At 40.9% G+C, this 21,787-nt stretch overlaps 1 protein-coding gene across 1 annotated transcript in view; it reads left to right on the top strand.

The window, feature by feature from the left end:
- LOC116858520 (fibrous sheath-interacting protein 2-like) overlaps nt 1-21,787 on the top strand; it is a 70,225-nt gene that overhangs the window by 6,369 nt on the left and 42,069 nt on the right. The window contains exons 7-14 of the mRNA XM_032843338.1: nt 334-444; nt 871-991; nt 8,305-8,370; nt 11,913-12,013; nt 13,944-13,998; nt 15,112-15,182; nt 17,122-17,182; nt 20,623-20,659. Coding sequence (XP_032699229.1) covers nt 334-444; nt 871-991; nt 8,305-8,370; nt 11,913-12,013; nt 13,944-13,998; nt 15,112-15,182; nt 17,122-17,182; nt 20,623-20,659 — 623 coding nt within the window. The remainder of the gene's footprint in view (nt 1-333; nt 445-870; nt 992-8,304; nt 8,371-11,912; nt 12,014-13,943; nt 13,999-15,111; nt 15,183-17,121; nt 17,183-20,622; nt 20,660-21,787) is intronic.

Below are 21,787 nucleotides of genomic sequence, written 5' to 3'. Positions count from 1 at the left end.
AAAGGCAACAGATTACGTATGATATGCCCCTTAGGTAATAAGAGAAAACCCTCTTGCCAACATTTTCTTAGATCCACCTTTGAAGCCAGGCTTATACTTGAAGTAAGTTTCCAATAGCAAAATAATTTCCTTCCTTTTGCCATTCTATTGCATCCACCAACATATTCCCAATTAAAAAGCAGTAAGAGAAGCCCATTCTAAAGCCAACATAAGATTTTCCCAGTTTTTGTAAGACCCTTGACTTGATCTAATTTGCTTATTGACAAAATACAAAAAAAAAAAAAGATAATGAAACAGAACCCCAGCTAACTACCATAACATTGTGCTCCTTAGGAATGGAAGACAAAAGAAATGTTACTTCTGACAAAGATTGGAGACGAAGTAAAAAGGGAAGCAAAAGTTGAGGAACAACGTCAAAAAGTCAGGCAGGAAGCTCACCGGAAGGTAAAGTGAGCTTTTACTGATAACTTGGGCTATTTGAGGGAAAGCTTTTGCCAATTTTGATATTTTAAAGTGTGAATTATCAAAAGTGGCCTAAACTCACGAGGACAGCTATTGATGGAGAAACCCAGTTTGGTCTGAACCTGGACTTCAAGGACTGCTCTGCAGTGGGACCAGTCTCCAGAAAGGGCACAATGACTTAAATTGGGTCTAGTTGTTACAATTTATTCTTCTTCATGCTGGACAGCAAAATGAAACTTATCCCTTACTATCTTCCTAGTTTTGTACTCATTGTGACTTCAGAAATCTCAAAATAGGAATGAGGGCGCCCTTCAAGTAGCCATCAGTTTTGAAATATCTGTTTTGCATTTCCAGTGGCAAGCTGCTATTAAATTTTTAAATGTTAAATATATGTTTTTAATATTTTAGAAACAAGCACTTCTAGAGAAAAAAATAGCTTATCGTTTACAAAAAATGCAAAGAGATGACATGAAGAGAGACAGACCAGAAGAAAATATATTTGAAAACAAAGGACAGGATGAAAGAGAAGGTGAGAGACAATAAATGATAAGGTATCTAAGTAGGAGATGCATATCTATATACTAAACACTGGTGGCTTTGTAAAAACAAAACAAAAACAAAAACCTCGGTGTGTTTATGCGGTGAGGTCAGAAGACCCTTGGAAAGGGAAATCCTAGTTCACACTACCTGTGCCAAGCACTATGCAAGCCACGTCCCAGTTACAGCTCAAGTTGTAAATAAATTCAACACTTCTGTAAAGTGGCTCAGTAGGCAACACTGCCTGTACCACAGATTTGAAAAGGAGCCAGGGCTACCTGGGTGGCTCAGTGCAGTGAACAGGTGAAGCATCTGACACTTGATTTCAGTTCAGATCACCGTCAGTCTCAGAGTCACGAGATTGAGCCCTGGGTCGGGATCGTGCTGGGCATGGAGTCCGCTTGGCGTTCTCACTCTCTTCCTCTCCCTCTCTGCCCCACTCCCTCTCATGCGTGGTCGCTCTCTAAAAAATTAATTAATGAAAAGGGAGCCAGTAAGATGGGACAATTTTTAAAAAAAGATGACAAAGAGGGAGAAAAATGTATATAAAGGGAGAGACAAACAGAGAGAGTAAGAGAAAACCATTACCAAAAAATAGACTGAAACAGAGGGAGACAAAGAAAAAATATTTTAAAAAAGAAAAAATTTTAACTGAGGACTAGAAAGAAAAAAATTATACAAAACAGAAAGAGAACAAGCTAGTAAGAGAAAGAGAGAAAAAAAAAGGTTTTTTTTTTAAAGGAGACAAAAAAGAAGAGTCATTTAAACTATACCAAGCATGAAACAGAGATAGATACAAAAAATAAGACCAAAAACATTAAAAAAAGGAGAAGGCAGTAAGAAAATATGGTACAAAAAGAAAGAATGAAATGAAGAAAAGAAGAGGGAAAGAATGAGTAAGAGAGAAAAAGAAAGAACACTGAACAGAAGAAACCAGTAATAAAACACACACACACACTCTCTCTCTCTTTCTCTCTCTCTCTCTGGATGAGTGGGGTGGGAGGAAAACAAAGGCACAGAGATTAGAGACAGACTAGACAAAGGAGAAAGAAAAACCATCAAAGAAAAAAGAGTGAAAGAAAAGGGAGAAGAAACAGACATACAGGGAAAAAGTAAATGAACAAAGAGAGTGAAAGGAAGATGGAGAACAAAGTTAAAAAGGATGTCAGTAGGACAAAGCCAAAGAAAAAGAGAGATTGCGAGAGTGAGAAACAAAGGAGTTTGAAAGAGAGATCTAAAAAGGAGGGAACATATTGCATGGAGCACTGGGTGTGGTACATAAACAATGAATCTTGGAACGCTGAAAAAATAAAATAAATTAATTAAATTTTTAAAAGAAGTCAGTTTAGGGGCACCTGGCAGGCTCCGCTGAGAGAGCACGCGATTTTATCTTGGGGTCAAGAGTTCAAGCCCCATGTTAGGCATAGGGCTTACTTTAAAAACTTTTTAAAAAGAAGTCAGCTTAAAAATACATTAAAATTAAATGGATGGATCAATCAATCAATTCATACATACTTACATGCATACATTCATATACAGACCCATAGATAGAACTGATTTTTAAAAAGAAAAGCCAGTAGTAAAGACAGGACCAAAAAAAAAAGAGAAAAAAGAGAAAAATAATTTAAAGTAGTGAATATAATGAGATTTTTAAAAATGGGGGGAGTGGGGAGGGGATTCGATTAAGGGAAGGAAGGGGCAGGAAGTAAAGTTTATAAAAGGGATGAGTCTGGGAAAAGGAATTACAAAGAATATGACATGATAGAAACAGGATGCTGAAAAGAAGCTAGTAAGAAAATTACATAATCATGGACAGGAGAGGGGGAGATTGAGATCTGAAAAGAAGAATCAGTTAATAAATACGGTAAAATAAAATAGATACAGAGATACATACATAGAAAAGACTGGACTTTAAAAGTACTGTTCACTAAGAAGGAAAGGAGCATAAAAAAGGTAAATAGGAAGACGTTCAAGGAAGCGGGTATGACAGCTGAAGAAGGGAGGAAAAGATGGAAGGACGGAATGGAGGGAGGGAAGGAGAAAGAAAGCAAAGAATTTTGAAAGGGATGACACTAGGCAACTTGGTAAAATAAAAAAATAACAGGATGTGAGAGTAAAGGACACAGGAGTTTAAAAGCAGGAGCTGCTGTGAAAATTAAGTACAACTGAGGAAGCAGGGAGAGAGAAAGATATAAAAAGAAATTACTTAAGGTGCCTGGGTGGCTCAGTGGGTTAAGCCTCTGCTTTCGGCTCAGGTTATGATCTCAGGGTCGTGGGATCGAGCCCCACATCAGGCTCTCTGCACAGTGGGAAGCCTGCTTCCCCCTCTCTCTGCCTGTCTCTCTGCCTACTTGTGATCTCTGTCTGTCGAATAAATAAATAAAATCTTTTTTTAAAAAATTACTTAAAAATAAGAGTAAAATAAAGACAAGTAAATTGATGAGACAGCTCAACAGTAATGGGTGGATGGACGGACAGATAGACAGGATCTCAAATAGGAGAAACCAGGAGTAAGGACAAAAGACACACAAAATTAGAGAGACACACAAAATTAGAGAGAGAGAAGGCAAGTTGTTATAATGAGCTACAAAAAAAGTGAAAGGAAGGAAGGGAGCAAGAAGCAAAGGAAGAAAAGTTTATACAGAATGAGTCAGTAGGGAAATGTTCCTTACAGGGGAGGGGTGTGAGAGTGTAAGGCAAGTGCAGTAAGAAAATCAAGTGCAACTGTGATATGCAAGAGATTTAAAAACTAGAAGTCAGTAGGGGCGCCTGGGTGGCTCAGTCGTTAAACGTCTGCCTTCCGCACAGGTCGTGATCCCAGGATGCTGGGATGGAGCCCCTCATCAGGCTCCATGACCAGCGGGAAGCCTGCTTCTCCCTCTCCCTCTCCCATGCTGCCCCCACCCTGCCCCCACGTTCCCTCTCTCACTGTCTCTCTCTGTCAAATAAATAAATAAAATCTTAAAAAAATAACTAGAAGGCAAGTAAGGAAAGACAGTAAAATAAAGACAGATGATTGATAGCTGTATAGATAGCCAGCTAGGCAGGTGTACAGGTAGAAAAAAAAACTGATTTTTTAAAAGATTTTATTTATTTATTTGAGAGAGAGCACAGGCTCATGAGCGGGGGGAGGGGCAGAGGGAGACAAGGAAGCAGACTCCCCACTCAGCAGGAAGCCTGCTGTGGGGCTCAATCCAAAGGCAGATGCTTAACCAACTGAGCCACCCAGGTGCCTCCCAAAAAACTGACTTTTAAATAGGGGAAAGCAGCAGTGAAGACAGGACAAAAGATGCATAAAGAATGAGAGGGGAAGGGGGAAAAGGTTTAAAAAGAGGAGTAGTAAAAAGAGTAAAAGAAGAATGACAGGAAGAAAGGAAGGAGGAGGAGAAATTGAAGGAAGGAACACAGATGGGAGAGAGAGGGTGAGCAGGTAAGCAGAAGGATGAAGGTAAGAAAGAAGGAAATAGGAGGAAAGGAAGGATAAAGGAAGCAAGAGGGAGGGGGAAGGGAAGGGAGGAAAGAAGAAGAAGGAAGGCTGGCATGCAGGCAGGGAAAGAAAGGAAAGAAAAAGAGACAATGAAAGAAAGCGAATAAGAAAAATAAAGGGTATCCAGAAGAAAGGGAGGGAAGGGGGAGGAAGGGAGGAATTGAGGGTAGAAAGATCTAAAGGGAAGTCAGATAAAAAAAATCAGGGTGAGGGGGTCTGGGTGGCTCAGTTATTAAGCATCTGCCTTTGGCTTGGGTCATGATCCTGGGCTCCTGGGATCAAGCCCTGTATTGGGCTCCCTCCTTAGCAGGGGGCCTGTCTGTCCCTCTTCCTCTGCCTGCCACTCCCCCTGCCACTTTCTCTGTCAAATAAATGAAATAAAATCTTAAAAAAAATAAGGGTGAAGGGATGGATGGGAACCACTTAGATAGGTAGACAGGATTTTCTGAGGAGGGTCTCGTACGAAAGACAATATTAAAAGGTAACAGGAGAGAGAGTGAGGGGGGGGAGATTTCAAGGGGGAACCATTATAAAGGAGTATATGAAGAATGGAGGGAAGGAGGGAGGAAAAGGAGCAGGAAAAAGAAGAAAGGAAGGGAGGGAGGAGGAGAGGAGAGAGGGAAGGCAAGAAGTAGGGGTAAGCTGGGAGGGAAGGAGGGAAGGCAGAAGTGCAGGTTCACCGAAAGACAAAGCAATACAGAGGAGGAGAGTGAAAGGAGTAGGAAGGAGCCATAGACACAGGAGATGGAGGTAGAGAGGTAGAAGGGAGGCGAGGGGAAAGAGGGAAAGAAGGAGGCAAGAAAGAGAAGAATTCTCAACTGGGGTGAGGCTAGGAAAATAGCAAAATAAAAAGAACAAATATTAGAGTGGGACACAGAAGAGTTGAAAAGGAGGAGCTAGTAAGACCATGAAGTACAGAGGAAGGAGAAAGTGATCTAACAAAAGTCACGTAAAAACTGAAATAAAGATGGAGGGATGACAGCTAGATGGTAGGGGGATAGGTGGTAGCTAGAGAGATAAGGAAATGTGAAAGCCACTACAGGAGAATATATGGAAGAGGTAGAATGAGAAAGAGAGGAGAGAAGGAAAGGAAAAAGTTTTGGAAGTGGAGCCAGGACGAAGAGAGTAAAGAGAGAATGGGAGGAGGAAGGAGGGAGAAATGGGGGCAGAGGGAAGGAGGAAGGGAGAGAGAAATGGAGACTGGAGGGATGGAGGGGTGAGGGGTGAGGAGAGAGAGAAGGAATGTAGCAAAGAGAAGGGAAAGAGGACGAAAGGAAGAGCAGGAGTAGGGAGATAAGGGGGAAAAGACAAGTGTATGAGCAATGAATCCATAGAGGAAATTGTTAAATAGGAGAGAGAGGGAGGGGCTGATAAGTAAAGCAAGGGCAATTGTGTATGATGGTGGGGAGGGGGGCGGATTTACAAAGTAGAAGTCAAGTGTGTGTCAACTCTACTTCAATAAAAAAAGAAAGTCAATAAAAGATACAATATAATAAAGATGGATAGATATCTAGGCAGGTAAATGTGGGTAGATGACAGGCGGACATGGATAGAAATAGAGATACCTGATAGATAGGCCTGATTTGAAAAAGGAGAAACCAGCTAAGAGTACATACAAGAGAGAGTTAGAAAGGGAAGAAAATGGAAAACTGTTTTAAAGTGGGCCAGTAAACAGTAACAGCAAAAGAGCGGATGGGTAGGATAAAATAGGGTGGGGGGGAAGGTAAGATAGAGCCGGACAGGATGGGGCAGGACAGGATAGGGCAGGGAAGAGGAGAGAAGGGAAGCAGGAGAGAGGAAAAGGAATAGAGAGAAAAGTTTGAAAAGGAGTACAGAAAATAAAGGGCTTTTTAAAAGATTTTATTTATGTATTTACTTATTCACTTATTTGAGAGACAAAGAGAGAGGATGGGGGGTGAGGGGCAGAAGGTGGGGGAGAAGCAGGCTGCCCGCTCAGCGCTGATCCAGACTCAGGGCTCCATCCCAGGACCCTGAGATCATGACCTGAGCCAAAATCAGCTGCTTAACCGACTGAGCCACCCCGGTGCCCCTATATAAAGGGCTTTTTTTTTTTTTTTACAAAATGAGAGAGAAAATGTGTGCAAGAGAAAGTTTTTAAAGGACGAGCCGGTAAGAACAGACAATATGAAAGGAAGAAAAGAATGAAAGTTTAGGAAAGGGATGTCAGTAAGAAAAGGTCGTAATACAGTTCAGTGAAATGATAAAGCTGTAACCTCTGCCTCTGGGATAAAAAAAATCATTTCATAAACAATGAATCTTGGAATGCTGCATCAAAAGCTCATGATGTATTTTATGGTGACTAACACATTATAAATTTAAAAAAATAACTTCAGTGGCTATATTGCTTCATCTTTAACTGTTAACTGCTACTTTAGGTAGGAAAAAAGTTTCAGGTAGGCATCTTAAAGAGTGGCCACCTCAAATGGTTTTTAAAAAGGAAAATATAAAAAAGAAATCATATTCACAGTATCATGCAGGTGACAGGAGAATGAAGAGAGCTCTTTCACATACGAAATAGACTTCTACCACTATAATAAGGCTGTCATCTTCCACCACGGAGACCCAAAGGGATGCACACCTTTTTTTTTTTTAGGATTTTATTTATTTATTTGGAAGAGAAAGAGAGCAAAATGAGAGAGAGAGAGAGAGAGCGCGCGCGCGCGCGCGCGCGCGCGCGCGCGCGTGCGCGAGCGCGCATGCCCGCAGGCAAGCTGGGGGAAGGCCAGAGGGAGAGGAAAAAGCAGGAGCCCCTCTCGCCAGGGCTCCATCCCAGCACTGTGGGATCACACCTTGAGCTGAAGGCAGAACCTCTAACTGACTGAACCACCTAGGTGCCCCATGGGTGCACATCTTAAAACTCTAGCAGAAATCCAATCAGCACACAGAGTTTGGAATCCTTTTGTCTATCTCAATGATGAGAAGAAGGAACCTAGGTCACCTCCTTCCCAGCTGAGGTCCACACACATTGTTGCCTCTGACTGAGCTCAGAGGCAGAGCCGAGGATGACCACGACCATGAGCACTCTCATGGGGTCCCCAGCATGGTTACTGCACTGCCATGCCCGCCCCCTCCCAGGCCCCCAACACAGAGGAAAGGCTATGTTCTCATTGGGCAGGCTGGAGGGATGGAGTTTTTCCCTTCTCCCAGAAGACAACTCTGTTTCCCCGAGTATAGCTTTAATTACACAAGATAATACTGTAAAAGCAATTGGCCTGCCTCCCCATCGCATCTCTCCTTGGGTTTCTCAACCTTGCCGCTACTGACATTTTGGGCTGGATGGTGCTCTGTTGTGGGGACCGTCCTTTGCCTTGTGGAATGTTCAGCAACATCCCTGGCCTGTGCCCACTAGATGCCAGGAGTAACCCTCCCTCACCACATCTGTAACAATCACCATGTCTCCAGACCTTTCCTAATGTTCCCCTAGGGGACACAAGGGCCTCCCACTGAGAACCCACCCACTACTCACCCTCTCCCAATTCCTCCCTACAGCTCCATATGTAGATTAGCATATGGCTCTCCTCCTATCCAGCCCAAAAGAATAAAGAGAATCTATCTTGGATAATTTTATCATTTCCACAACTTTTAAAAAACTTTTTTTAAAGATTTTATTTATTTGACAGAGAGAGAGATCACAAGTAGGCAGAGGCAGGCAGAGCGAGAGGGGGAGGTGGGCTCCCCGCTGAGCAGAGGACCCTGAGATCATGACCAGAGCCGAAGACAAGAGGCTCAATCCACTGAGCCACCCAGGCGCCCCTCATTTCCATGATTTTAAAAATATTTTCTTGTGTTTCTTTAAGCTTCTTCAAAGATGAAGAAAACGAGTGGTAATGCCAGTGACCAGCAATCCCACCAGGAACAAAAACGTAATTGAAATGATTACAGTTAGAAGTGCTAAAATAGTAATCTGTGGGAAGATGGGACTTGGCACTGACCTCCTCTACTTACAGTGCAGAGAAGTCCTCCCTCTGTCCTCTTGTGAATGGTGGATTTTGGGGAAAAAATCCCATAGTCAGCCCCTCTTGCCGACTGGAGCTGACTCCCTAATTACACACTCAGTTCATGTCACTGCCTCCACATGCCCAGGAGCAGTGCAGCCCACATTTTGCAGCTGACAAGTCCACAGCTCAGTTCAGAGCCCTGCTTCCCCAGGGTCCCTGCTCCTGATCTCCTTTCTTCTGTCCTTTTCCATTACCAACAAGACCCTGAGGGATTTTTTTTTTTTAACCTGTTCCTCACTGGCTGCTACTGCCACTGCTGCCTCTCTTTGCTGGGCCTCCGCCTCCCAGGGAAGCTTTCACCCGCGTCCCTTATGTTGCGTTCCCCTGGAGGGTCATCGTTGCAGATGGCTGACTGGAGGTGCCATGGAGGTTCCTGAAGCCGGTGGCTCTGGGGACCTAGTGAGGACCAAGACCCCAACTAGTGCTCCTTCTCAAAACCCTGCCCTTCCTCAGACTTTGGACTTTCCTGGCCTGAAGTGACTTCTGTCACTTCGCTGGCAGCAAAAATACTTTATTCTGCCACATGTTTTTCTGCAGCAGTGGAGCCTGCCGCTCATTGTAGCCCATTCTCCATCTCCTGCTCCTTTTTGAACAGCCTGACAGAGTAACAGGTGTTGTCGTTCTAAAATGTCAACCTATTTCTTGAGTAGGCTTCTTTAGTACATGTAGGGCTAGTGCTGTTTGCCGGACTAAGCACCTGCCTTCCTTTTGCTTTCTTGCTCAGTCCCCAGGTTTTCTAACATACTTCTTTGGACTTTGCCTTCGTGGGGTCCCCATAATGGCCCAGACTTTCAGGGAGCCTCCCCCATCTTTCTGCTTCTTTCCCAAAGATGATGTCCAGATGTCTGGGGTCAGAGGTGTGGCTTGTGTTCTTACTCTCCTATGTGTCAGGAGAATGGGTATCACCTAAAGAGCTCATCAGAGATGCAGATTCGCAGGCCCCACCCCAGACCTACGGAATCAGAATCTGCATTTTCACAAGATCCCCAGGGCTTTATATGCACATTAAAGTTCAGGGAACAGTGGCTTGCGCGACCTCATGGAGGTGGAATAAAGTCATGGTGCTTGGATGAAATGTCTTCTGCCTCCTCCGGTCTCCAGAGAGATGTCCTTACCTGCACTGAGATAGTGCTTGGCCTGTTAGCATTCACAGTTGAATTCAGCCATCAGTGCAAGGGCTCATGGTCTGGTCTCACTGAGCTTAGAGCCCTCTGGGCTTTCCCATCCCACGTCCATTCTGGCTGGTTGCTCTGTAACCACTCAGGACAGAGCCCTCTTACCTCCACCCCAGTCGACTCCCATTGGCAAGCTCCCCAGCTAGACTTTCCAGCACTTTCTGGGCCATGTCCTTCACGTAGGAACCAAGAGTGGCTTAAGAAAGCAAAACCTCAAGAGGAAGAGGGAATAGTAAAAAGGTACAAACTTTAGCTATAAAGATGAATAAAGTCTGAAGGGCTGATGGAAAACATGGTGACTATAGTTGACAGCACTGTATATACCTGGAATTTGCTTAAGAGCAGAACTTAAAATGTTAATTAACTAAATGGATGGGGTCCTTTCACAATATATATGTATATCAAATCACCACAATGCACACCTTAACTATCTCACAATTTTATATGTCAATTAGATACATCACTAATAGTGAACTTAAAAAGAAAGAGAGGGAGAAAGACGGAATGGAGGGAAGGAAAGGAAGGGAGGGAGAAAGGACCAACCTCAGAGAAAGCCTTGCTCTACTTGACCATACTATATTGTGGTGTTTCTGGGCCGTGTCCCAGGTGAGGAGGAGGAGGCAGCAAGTGGGAGGTGGCCCAAGAGATTTCATTCTAGAGTTGTAAATGGGGAGCAGAGCAATAGTTCTTTTCTCTGTGTGCTAACTTCACTTGTCTGAAGCAACAAAGGCCCAAAGTAAGAAAATGTGAAGCCTCATCTGATTTCTTTATTTTTCAGCCTCTCCCACCACCCTTCACTTCCTCACCATCTCTGAGCTATTAAAGGAGTGAACCCTCCCCCAACCTTTCCTTAAGTCATATCTTCTTTCTGAGTCCAGATGACTCTTGGTGGGCTAGGGTATCTCCAATACACTAAGAGAGAGTTTTCTGAGCTAAGTATTCCAGTCTGTTGCTACACAAAAAGAAGGTTAAATTTTGGGGAGTTCTCGAGACAGCTGCATGGCTTGCAAAGCACACCGTCTTGGCTATGTCATCCTATTCTGAATGACAGGTCCTAAATATTACTTGGGTGTTTATTGTGGCATTCCTCCTGTTAAAAATTCTAACCTCCTCTCCCCTAGTTCCACCCCCAAGCAGGTAGATGACTATGGAGGACTAGGGCAGAGTTCTTGTACTTAGGGAGTCAAAAATGAGAAAATAACATAAAATTTTGGAAACAATAGCCCTGTTGCATAATGGCTGTTTCGCAACTGTCAAGCCCCTAAAGTAAGCACAATGAAAGATGGGTCTCCAGACCTACCACTAGAAGGTATGCTTACTGTAAAAAAAAAATGTAAAGTATAGAAAAACATGTAATATATAGAATGCAACAACCTAATAAACACGGGGAAAAGGCCACAAACATTTTACAGAAGACATGCAGATGGCAAGTAAGCCCATGAAAATGCTGCTTAGTATTATTAGTCATTAGGGAAATACAAAGTAAATCACAATGAGATACCACTACATACCCATTAAAATAGCTAGAACTTAAATAACTGAATTTAACTAAGTATATGCAAGGACTTGAAGCAGCTAGAACTCAGGCACTGCAGGTTGTGGTGTAAAATGGTTGAACAACTGTGGAAAAGAGTTTCCTAACTTGTTAAACTACCATGTGATCCAGCCATCCCCCTCCTAGGTATGTACCCAAAAGAAATTAAAATATATGTCCACATAAAGACTCACAGCAGCATTATTCATAATAGCCAAAGAAAACTGGAAACAACCTATATGCCCTTCAGTGGGCCAATGGATAAAACGTAGTACATTCCCATACCGTGAAATACTATGAAGTAAGAAAAAGGAACAGACCATTGTGGCAGGCAACAATATTGATGAATCTCAAAATAGATATACTAAATGAAGGAAGCCAGACCAAAAAAAAAAAAACCAGAGAGATAGAGATTACATCCTGTTTGATTCCACTTATAGCAAACTCTAGAAAATGCAATTTATAATGACAGCAGATCAGTGCTTGCCCGGGAGACAGGAAGAACTAGAGGGGGAACAAGGACACTTTTGGGGGTGGTGGAAATGTTTATCTTGATTGTGGTGATGGTTTCATGGGTTTGTACATATGTCAAAATGGAACAGATGGTATGTTTTAAATGTGTGTGGTTTCTTGTACTTCAATTGCATTTTGATAAAATTGTTTTAAAATTATATGACTTCTCTTTCATTTACTTTTAGAACCACGCCATTCTCATGGCTTTATAAAGATTCCTACCCAAAAATCATCAGTCTTCATATCTTCTCCACAAGATGTACAGAAAAACAAAACAGAACTAAAGGTAGATGCTTTGTATTGATTATTAATTTATCTGGTTAACTTATTTCTATGGGATATCCTCTTCACTGGCATGGTACTGACTGGTCAGAGATAATGGAGTCCTACACAGGTCAGGCTCCTCTCCCTAGCAGAGAAGGTTCTGAGTCAGCTTCATGCCAAATGTACCATACAGTTTAGCAGAAAGTGACTTCAATATTTGACGATACTGATCTAGCTAATGTTTACTGAGAACTTGTTATGGGCCAGGGCCCGTGCAAAGCTAGAAGAGGGGAAAGAGGCAAAACAGTTGACATAGATAGGACACAGACATGGAAGAGACGTCATCACTACTCATGAGAACTCACTGTCCAGAGATTTAGACACATATAAACAAAAGTCCTTACAATAAAATAAGAGGAGAGTTTTGATTTGTTCAAAATGCAGGGGGAGCACAGAGGATATAGAGACTAGTCCTGCCTAGCGGAGTCTAAAAAGGCTTTATTAAAGAAGGGCTTCATCAAATTAGGTCTTGAGGTGTAAGTAGGAAGTTTCCACATGAACAGAATGCTAGGCTGTGGTGAGGCACTATTAGACAGGTTTTAAAGTGTTAAGCGAGAGCAGCAGTTCAAGCCAGCGGAGCCAGGGCAGGGCCAGAGAGGAGACTGAAAAGATAGGTTGCAGACGAGGCTTTGTATATTTTGCTGGGGAATGGGTTTAGCCTCTCCGTAGTAGAGTGCCATTGAGGCTTTTTGAATAGAGATGTGAAATAAAAATGAGATGGGTTTTAAAAAGGTAATCTGGGGACTCCTGGCTGGCTCAGTTGGAAGAGCATGCGACTCTTGATCTCAGGGGTCGTGAGTTCAAACCTCACGTTGGGTATAGAGATTACTTAAATAAAGACACTTTATTTTTAAAAAAAGATTTCATTTATTTGAGAGAGAGTAAGTGAGAGAGAGAGAACGAACAGGGCGGCGGAGGAGCAGAGAGTGAGGGAGAAGCAGACTCCTTACTGAGCAGGGTTAGGGTTATGGCTGGATCCCGGGATTCCAGGATCATGTCCTGAGCCGAAAGCAGATGCTTAACTGACGGAGCCCCAGATAAAGACACTTTAAAAAAAGAGAGAGAGAGAGATGTCTTTTTTTAAAAAAAATTAAAAATAGATAGATAGATAGATAATCTAGTTGAAGTATGTGATATAGATACAGTGTTCCAGAGAGAGAGAGGAGATTAGAGGGAAGATAGTTTTGAGTCTACTGGGATGGTCCAGATAAAAATGATACGGCACTGGCAATGAGGGTGAACCAGAGATCACAAATTTAAGATATTTCAGAGTCAGACTATGTCAGAATATGGTGACTCAATAGACATGTAAATTGAGAGAAAGGGAGAGGATGATGATGATGAAGATTTAATTTTTGCATATAGGTTCTCTTGAAGTGGGACGTCTTTTCTCTGTGCTTCGATAGTGCTCAGGCTGGCCTCTGTGTCAGAACACCTATTTTCTTTTCCTGTCTGTCCTACTGGAAAATAAACTTCTTGAGGTCAGGAATTGTCCATCTTATTTTAATCCCAAGCAGGGTGCTCAGTAAGCGTTAGACTGGTTGGGATTGGTCCTATCTGAAATAAATGGAGTAACTCTAAGCTTTCTAGAAGAGATTACTGGATGGATTGTTATGTCTTTAACCAAAAATATGGAAGACAGAGGAGGAGCAAGTTTGGAAAGATGGGAGTACATGGGTACGTGATAAGCTTCATTTTGAACTAGTTTAGGTATCTGTGAGAAATAGTCAACAAAGAGGTTGATCCTATGTATTAGCATTAAGACCAGAGCTTAGGAGAGAGGTAAGGGATGGGAAGAAAAGGGAGATATTGTATCAGTCTGATTGCTCTAGAGCCAGCAAGTCTCTTTTAGAAGCTTAATTACTAATGAATGCTTTTTTCTTGAATGTTAGAGCATACAGAAAGATAAAGAAATGACTAAAACATCACATACTTTAAATGATAAAGGTAAGGAAATGAACAATATTTGTAATTGCTCTGTTATCTTTCAGTTAAATAATTATAGTTTTGTCATGTAGTATTCCAAGTTATGCTTTTCCCCTGATTAAAAAATCTGTGATTATTTTGATTAAAGAAGATGCAAAAATTATTCATGGTTATAAATGTCAGTATCTCACATTTTTGAGTGACTGCTGTGTGAATAGGCCCTTTGGAATTTGCAAACCAGGGAGGAGTTAGAGTCTCTGCTGTGGCTGCCTACACCAATAGGCAGAATAAATTTCTGAAGTGCTGTGATTTGTGCAGAGAATTTTCCCCAGGAAAGTCTCTATCCTCTAATGCCACCCTTTCTCCCCAGATGTAAAAATACATCCACTTTCCCATGTCCCCAGCTAGACTAGAGGTTAGCTAAGTCTCTGTCTCAGCAAAAAATTCCCATGCATATTCTATACACACACCAAGAGCACTGGGACATCTCTGCCTGGTGGCTAATTAGCACCACAAATCCAGTATGCACAAAACCAAATTCATCATCTTCTAGTCACCCCCAAAGCTAGTCTCTGTTCCTCCTCGTATTCAGGCACAAAGCCAGAGTCACCTTTGACTCTTTCTTATCACCCATATTCTATATCCAAAAGTTGTCACATTTTGTCCAATCTACCTCCTTTAACAATCTCATGATCTTCCCCTCCTTTCCCTTCACACCACCCATGCCTTAACTACCGCAATAACTTGCCTCCAGTCTCTTTTTCCTTCTGTCAGTCTGTGCTACAGTTTGTTGTGAATGTAATCATCTTGAAATACAGCTTTGAACATATAATTCCTCTATTCACAAGTCCTTGATGGTTCCCCCTTGCTTACCAAATAAAATGCAAAGCAGTTCATTCTGGGGCAGGAGGAGTGGTGGGAGATTAAGCTGGCAGAGTAATTTAGGGCCAGAAGTTAGGGAATTCAGGCTTGTCCCTCATGGTGGTGGTAAGACACTGGAAGGCATCTTCTGTTTGGAGATACTACCTTTACGTGCATAAATGAATACATCTCTGCTGCAGTAATCCCAGACATTATGGCAGCAAGAACTATATCATTTTCTCATACTTAGAGGTACCTTTTCTTTCCCCCCAGGAATAAAAAGTAGCTCCCTTCAAGCTCCGAGTGTTTCTGCTAAAACAGAACAGGCTATTTTGAAACAAGAGGCAAGTAATATTTCTTTTGTCCCAGATACAGACAGAACAAATGCAGTGTGAAATTATGATCAAGATTGGTATAACACAGTTTCATGCATTAAGAGACAATTCAAAACAGCCTTATTCCTTGAGATTAACCACGCTATAGTAAGATGTTATAAAAATTGAAATGCAAACCCACAGTGATAACACTGTGCTCCTTCAGACTTCCAAAGCTCAAAGCTATCAGTTATGTTAGTGTTGTCATACTGTAAGCAGAGGGAATATCAGTAACAAGTTATAAGCCAGCAAAAGTAGTAAGACCGAGACTTTGTGTTAAACAGATCCAAAATTTGAATGTTATATTTGCTTCCATTTAAATAGAGATTCGCCAGAAGCAACTTGAGTGCTCCACTTAGCCCTTAGGTTAGAGGCTTCCTAAATGCTGAGCTTCAAGAGTTTCCAAGTACAGATCCGTGCCCTGCAGAGAGAGCAACAATTAGGGCTTTGAGACTCATTTTCTTTTAGTGCTGATGGGTTGTGCAGAGACCGCCATGCTGCCTCACCCTGTCCCCTCTGTGACCAGTGATCACTCATCTGATGGTGGAAAGTTGGCAGCATTCAGGGTGCGGCCTCTAGTCACAACCTGGATTGCCTTTGTGGACTGTCAGATTGTCATTTTAAAGAATCAAATGCACACATCCTTGCCTCTGTTAGCACTGTATTAACTGGCCCAGCTATTCTAAAAAGTTAACATGGTTTAAAAGAGATGTTTGTTATCAAGCAGGAAATTCACTAAAGTCTTCCCAAAAGTCTACCTTCACAACTAAGGTAGAAGGTGGCATCATTTCCAGTGTCCTACATGAAATGCATAGAAAGCAACAGACTCAATTATATGTAGCTGCTCAAATGTAGCATGTCAGCCACAAGATGCTTCTCTGTATAGACAAGTATTTGTCAAACACCTGCCACGTACAGGGCACTGTATCATTGTGTCCACATCCATAATCGCTATGCTTTGTTTCCAAAGAAAAGAAACTTCACTACTTTGAGTTAGTTTAGTAGTTGTACATCAGGAATTACTTTTTTTACTAGCCTCTATATAGAGCCAGGAAAAAGGTCTTCGCTGAGTGTCACATGGATGACAAACCTCATCCTACATAGTTTGCCTCCAAAAAAGTCAATAAACAAATTTAGACTGTTTTTAAAGGAGGCCTTAAAATACACATGAACAATATGACTATATCAAATGGCCACAGAAACCTAATTTATTTTGAGAAATAGCATGACCACTTTTATTATGATAGAATAGGATACGATTTCCCAACTTACTTCACTCATTCCATCAGTGCCAGAGAATGTACTTCTGGTGGCTTGTGTTTAGCTCTCAGACCTGGGAAATAATTGAAGTCTACTCTGTTGGATTTATCTTTCTAAACAATTATCTCAGTATATAAAGCTCTTGGCCAAATCAAAGAGTCACATCCTATGCAGGTGGAAAACCTGCTCTCTGCCTTCCAGCTTTCTTTTTCCTTAAATTTAATTTAATTTAATTTTTTTCAGTGATCCATAATTCATTGTTTATTTTTTAATTTTCATGTATTTATTCTTCTGTACTTTTAGTCGATGTATTCCTACTATGGATTCTTTTTTTTTTTCTAAAATCATGTCCCCTATAGTTAACTTTGTTTAAAAAGCACACATTATCTTTTTAGCTGTTCAATTACCTTCCATGCTGCTAAGTGCATTCCTCAGTTAGTTTTAGAATAGAAATGAATTCTATAAACCTGTGAATTCTGTAATACATGTAGTATAAAGCAAATAAAACATGTACTTTTATCACAAATGAACTTTTAAAATCATTTTCTTATATTTCTGTATTTTGAATTTGAGAAATAGTCGACATTCAAATTCTTTTAAAACTCCTTTGAGGATTTTCACTGTTTTTTTTTTCTTATGGCATATATAGGTGACATATGCTGATGTTAATGAAAAAAAGGCCAAGAAACCAAGCTTTAACTCTAAGTCAGGTAAACAATAGCAAGAGTTATTAAGTAAATCCTGCAATCTACTCATCCATTCGTTCTATGAACATTTACTGAGCTTCTAATACATGACATCCATTGTGTTAATTACTGCATACTTACAAGGTAGAAACCATATAAAACAGAAAAGCTATGCTCCTAATCCTGTATTTTACAGCTAAGTGGGGGACACTCATGCCAGTATTCCCAACCTGTTATGGTAAGTATAATAATGGAGGTATGTACATAGTTCAGGGGAAGCATAGGGACACCAGGGAAACTTGTCCAGAAGAAGCCACAATTGGGCTGAGACATGAAGAATATGAAAGAATTCTCTCAGCACACAAATGGTAGGAGAACCTTCTAGGAAAAGGGAATATATTTACCAAGATATAGACATTTGAGCATAGTACGTTTTTGGAAATACAGATTCTCTCAGAATTTCTTTATCTAAAAGTTCAAGCTAGAGAATTGCAGGAAATGAAGTTAGACTGCTAGAGAAGGGTTAGATCATTAAATTTCTGGTAGGCTATGCCAAAAAATCTACCTTTTATCCTGTTACTGAAGGGCAACTATTGAAGAATATTGGCAGGGTTGTAATATAATCAGAATTTGTCTTTTCTAAAAAGGGAAAAAAGAGGGGCACCTGGGTGGCTCAGTGGGTTAAAGCCTCTGCCTTCGGCTCAGGTCATGATCCCAGGATCCTGGGATCGAGCCCCGCATCAGGCTCTCTGCTCAGTGGGGAGCCTGCTTCTCCCTCTCTCTCTCTGCCTGCCTCTCTGCCTACTTGTGATCTCTGTCTGTCAAATAAATAAATAAAATCTTTTAAAAAAAGGGAAAAAAGAATTAGAGATGAGGGGACTAGAGGCAATGAGACAATAAAAATAATAGCATTTATTGAACACTTACTATATGCCAGTTACTATACTAAACTCTTTATATCCTCTCATTTAACCCTCTGAACAACCTAAGGAGGACAGAAGTATTTTTATCTACCATTTTACATATAAGTAAACTAAGTCTCGGAGTGGTGAATTGCCCTACCCAAGGTTTCACAGTGTACGTGACAAAACCAAGGTTTTAACCCAGGTCTGTCTTACTCAACAAGTTCTAGCCACAAAGCCATGCTGCCACCTATTACAATTAAAGACACTATTAACAATAGTTAGGGCTAGAAATGAGGCTTGAACAAACTCAGTGACAGTGAGGGTACAGATTTAACTCAAACTAAGGTCATCGAATGGATGAGATTTGGTTACTGATTAAATATGGGAGATGTAGGCGTTGAAGACAACTCCCAGATTTCTAGACTGGGCAACTAAATGGGTAGTGAACAGTGGTACCATTCAATAGAAAGGCAGTACAGAAAGATGAAAAAATTAGTTCAGCTTTTTGAGGTAGATTATACTTTGTCCTCTTAATTCCCTCTTCAATCAGAGAGTTCTCCATAAGTATGTTTCTTAATTATCAAGAAATTAATATTTTGGGTCCCAGCTTTTTAAATTACATTCAGAGAATATAGCCTGTAAATCTTGAATACACTGAAGTTGTTAAGGTTTTCTTTGTGACCAAATATGTGACTGCAATTTGATAGTGTTCATGGACATACCAAAATAATGTGTATTCTCTACATGAAGGATGGAAGGCTCTAAATGGATATTAAGTTACGTTTATTGATTTTATGTCTTTACTGATTTTTCCATCTACTAGACCTTTTTTTTTTTTTTTGTCTGCAAATGTGTCCGGCTATTAAAGAGGTACATTGAAGTTCTACACTCTAATTGTATATTTATCAAATTCCCATTGCATTTGTAACAGGTTTCACACAGGCTCTTCAGGACATTTAATCTACCATATTCCTAGAAACCATGGAAGAGTTATTTTTTCTAACGGTCACATTAGTTATCTATTGCTAAGTAACAAATCACCCTAAAGTTTGGCAGCTTAAAAAAATTGTCTTATATAAGTTTCTATGGTTAGGAATCCAGGAACAATTTAGCTGGGTGGTTCTGATTCAGGGTCTCTCATGAGGTTATGGTCAAGTTGTCATCCAGGGCTGTTGCAGTCATTTAAAGGCTTAACTGGGACTGGAGGCTTCACTTCCAAGATGGCTCACTCACATGGCCGTCAGTAGGAGGCCTCAGTTCCCCACCTTGTGGACCTCTATATAAGGCTTCTTGAGTATCTTCATAATATGGCATCTGGCTTCCCCCAGACTGAGTGATCCAAGGTAGAGGGGCTGAAACCACAATATATTTTATAACCTAGTTTCAGAAGTTATATACCATCACTTCTGCCCTGGACTGTCCATTAGAAGCAAGTCACTGAGTCCAACCCACACTCAAAGGGAATAGAGTTAACCTCTATTCCCTGTGAGAGAGTATTACCAAAGAATTTGTAAACATACTTTAAAACCACCACAGCAATATTATCTTCACACTTAATTTTTCAGGTTAATACACTATTAATTCCAGTTCCTTCCTTTCCAAAACTGTACACATGTACAAATATACTCATAAACAAAGAAACTCAGGAAGGCACATATAATTTTAAGTAAATGTTTTCAAACAGATCATTGGAATTTACTGGTTACTCCCAATACACTTTACATTTCTTAGGAGAAAGATAAATAGCAATTTTCCTTGACTTTGACCTGGCTCTAATTGGCAATACTACTTTCTATTATTCAGAGCATTCTGTTTGTCTAAGACTGTTTAGTGATGTATGTGTATAATTGATATACACCATTCTAGTATTCCTATGGAGATGTTCTACATGAAGACTTGCTTTACTGTAATTATTTAGAAATATTTTCTAATATCTGCTCATGGAACTTTGCTAGATGGCAGGCAAGTCATGTTAGACAGTATTTGAATAGGAAGAGATTAATGACTGTTAGACTAATAAACATTGACCCAACACCTGTGTTAAAGAATTGTTTCAATAAATGTTATTAAGTGCTTACTATATGTCGGACACTGTAAACTATAGCACAGTAAGTCCTATAATAGAAGGAAGTATAGGGTGCTTCAGGAGCATTGACAGAGGATGCCTGTCTGTGCAGGACAATTTCAAGTAGGGCTCTCTGAAAGAGGTAACATAAGCTGAGTGATTCCTAAAAGGTGAGGAATTTAAAAAAGCAATGTTAGAGTTACAAACTAAACAGTAAGGGCACAGGCAATGGGAATTGCATGTTGTTCAGGATCTCTGGAACACAGAATATATGTAGAATGGTGGCCAGAGATTGAGGCTGGTAAGGTAGGCAGTGGGCGCAGATTGTAAACCATACTTTATGCCTCCCTGGCAGTCCCTGGAGGGTTTAAACACAGCAGTGACAACAGGGAATAAAGACCTATTAACAGATGTTAATTACCATTTTACAAGTAGCTTGGGAAGGCTACCGACAGGTAGTAATTTTCTTTTTCTCTCTGAAAATTCATCTGTAGCTCAAGGAAACTTCCCCTCTCATGATTCGTCAATTAAGTAAGTATCTAAGAAAGCTTAATAAATTAATGCGTTATTTTAAATTAACCTTTTAATAATTACACAGGAGTGCTGCTTAAGGGCAGATGCTCCCACGGAATCCTCAGTTCTTATAGTCCTACTTGCATTCATGTTTTGCAACCTCTCGGGACTCAGCTAAAATTGTAAAGTAGGCAAAGTTATTTATGTTCTCTCACCTTCCCTCTAGTCTCGCTTTTGTTCTGTACTCCCCTAATCTCTAGGGCCGTCACTCCCCTTTCAGGTAGCACTACCTCTTCTTTCCAGGTAACTTGCTGGGATCTAGAACTATTCATTTCCCCTCTCCACATCCAAACATACATTACTTGTGCCTTTTGAGGTTATTGGTTTTCTAATAATGATGAATTAGTTTACCATGTAGTATTAATGACTTAATCTGTTACCCCATCTGAGGATATTTATACTGTAATCTAAAGTAATTAATCTCTAATGATACAGAAATCAAGGACAGTGGAGAAGATTTTTTTTTTGGCCTAGGTGCCTTTCAGCCCACAAACCTTGGTGGCCACTTATTCTGCTAAAGTGCAACTCCTAGGGCGCCTGTGTGGCTCAGTTGTTAAGCATCTGCCTTCAGCTCAGGTCATGATCCCAGGCAGGAGCCCTGCATCCCCATCCGGCTCCTGCTCAGCGGGAAGCCTGCTTCTCCCTCACCCACTCCCCCTGCTTGTGTTCTCTCTCTTGCTGTCTCTCTCTCTGTGTCAAATAAATAAAGTCTTAAAAAAATAAAGTGCAGTTCCCCACAAACTTGAATATGCCATGCATATCACATAACTCCTGATGGATCTCACTTATCAAACACCATCATCTTCTAAATCCTCAAACCAAATGAGGTCCAGGATAGATTTTATGAATTCCAAATTCTGATGAAAATGGTTGGGTAAGGTGAAGTAGTGTGTGGTGGTAAATGGTTTTGACATTCAGAGCAAGCTTCCTAGAAGAAGGATTTTATGCTTAGGAGTAATGAAGTCAGTTTGCCTTACTGAGTGCCCATAAGATGCAAAGAGGCTGAAGGAAGGAAACTGACTAGCCCAATATTAGGATAGTTTAAAGAAATAAAGGTGAGGAGTGATAATTATGTAGTTCTAGAAA

This window comes from Lontra canadensis, unplaced genomic scaffold (genome assembly GCF_010015895.1).
Source record: "Lontra canadensis isolate GAN:19392208 unplaced genomic scaffold, GSC_riverotter_1.0 scaffold138, whole genome shotgun sequence".
Classification (NCBI taxonomy): Eukaryota; Metazoa; Chordata; class Mammalia; order Carnivora; family Mustelidae; genus Lontra; species Lontra canadensis.
The sequence above is the reverse complement of the archived record's forward strand: the minus strand, read 5'-3'. Positions and strand labels throughout refer to the sequence as shown.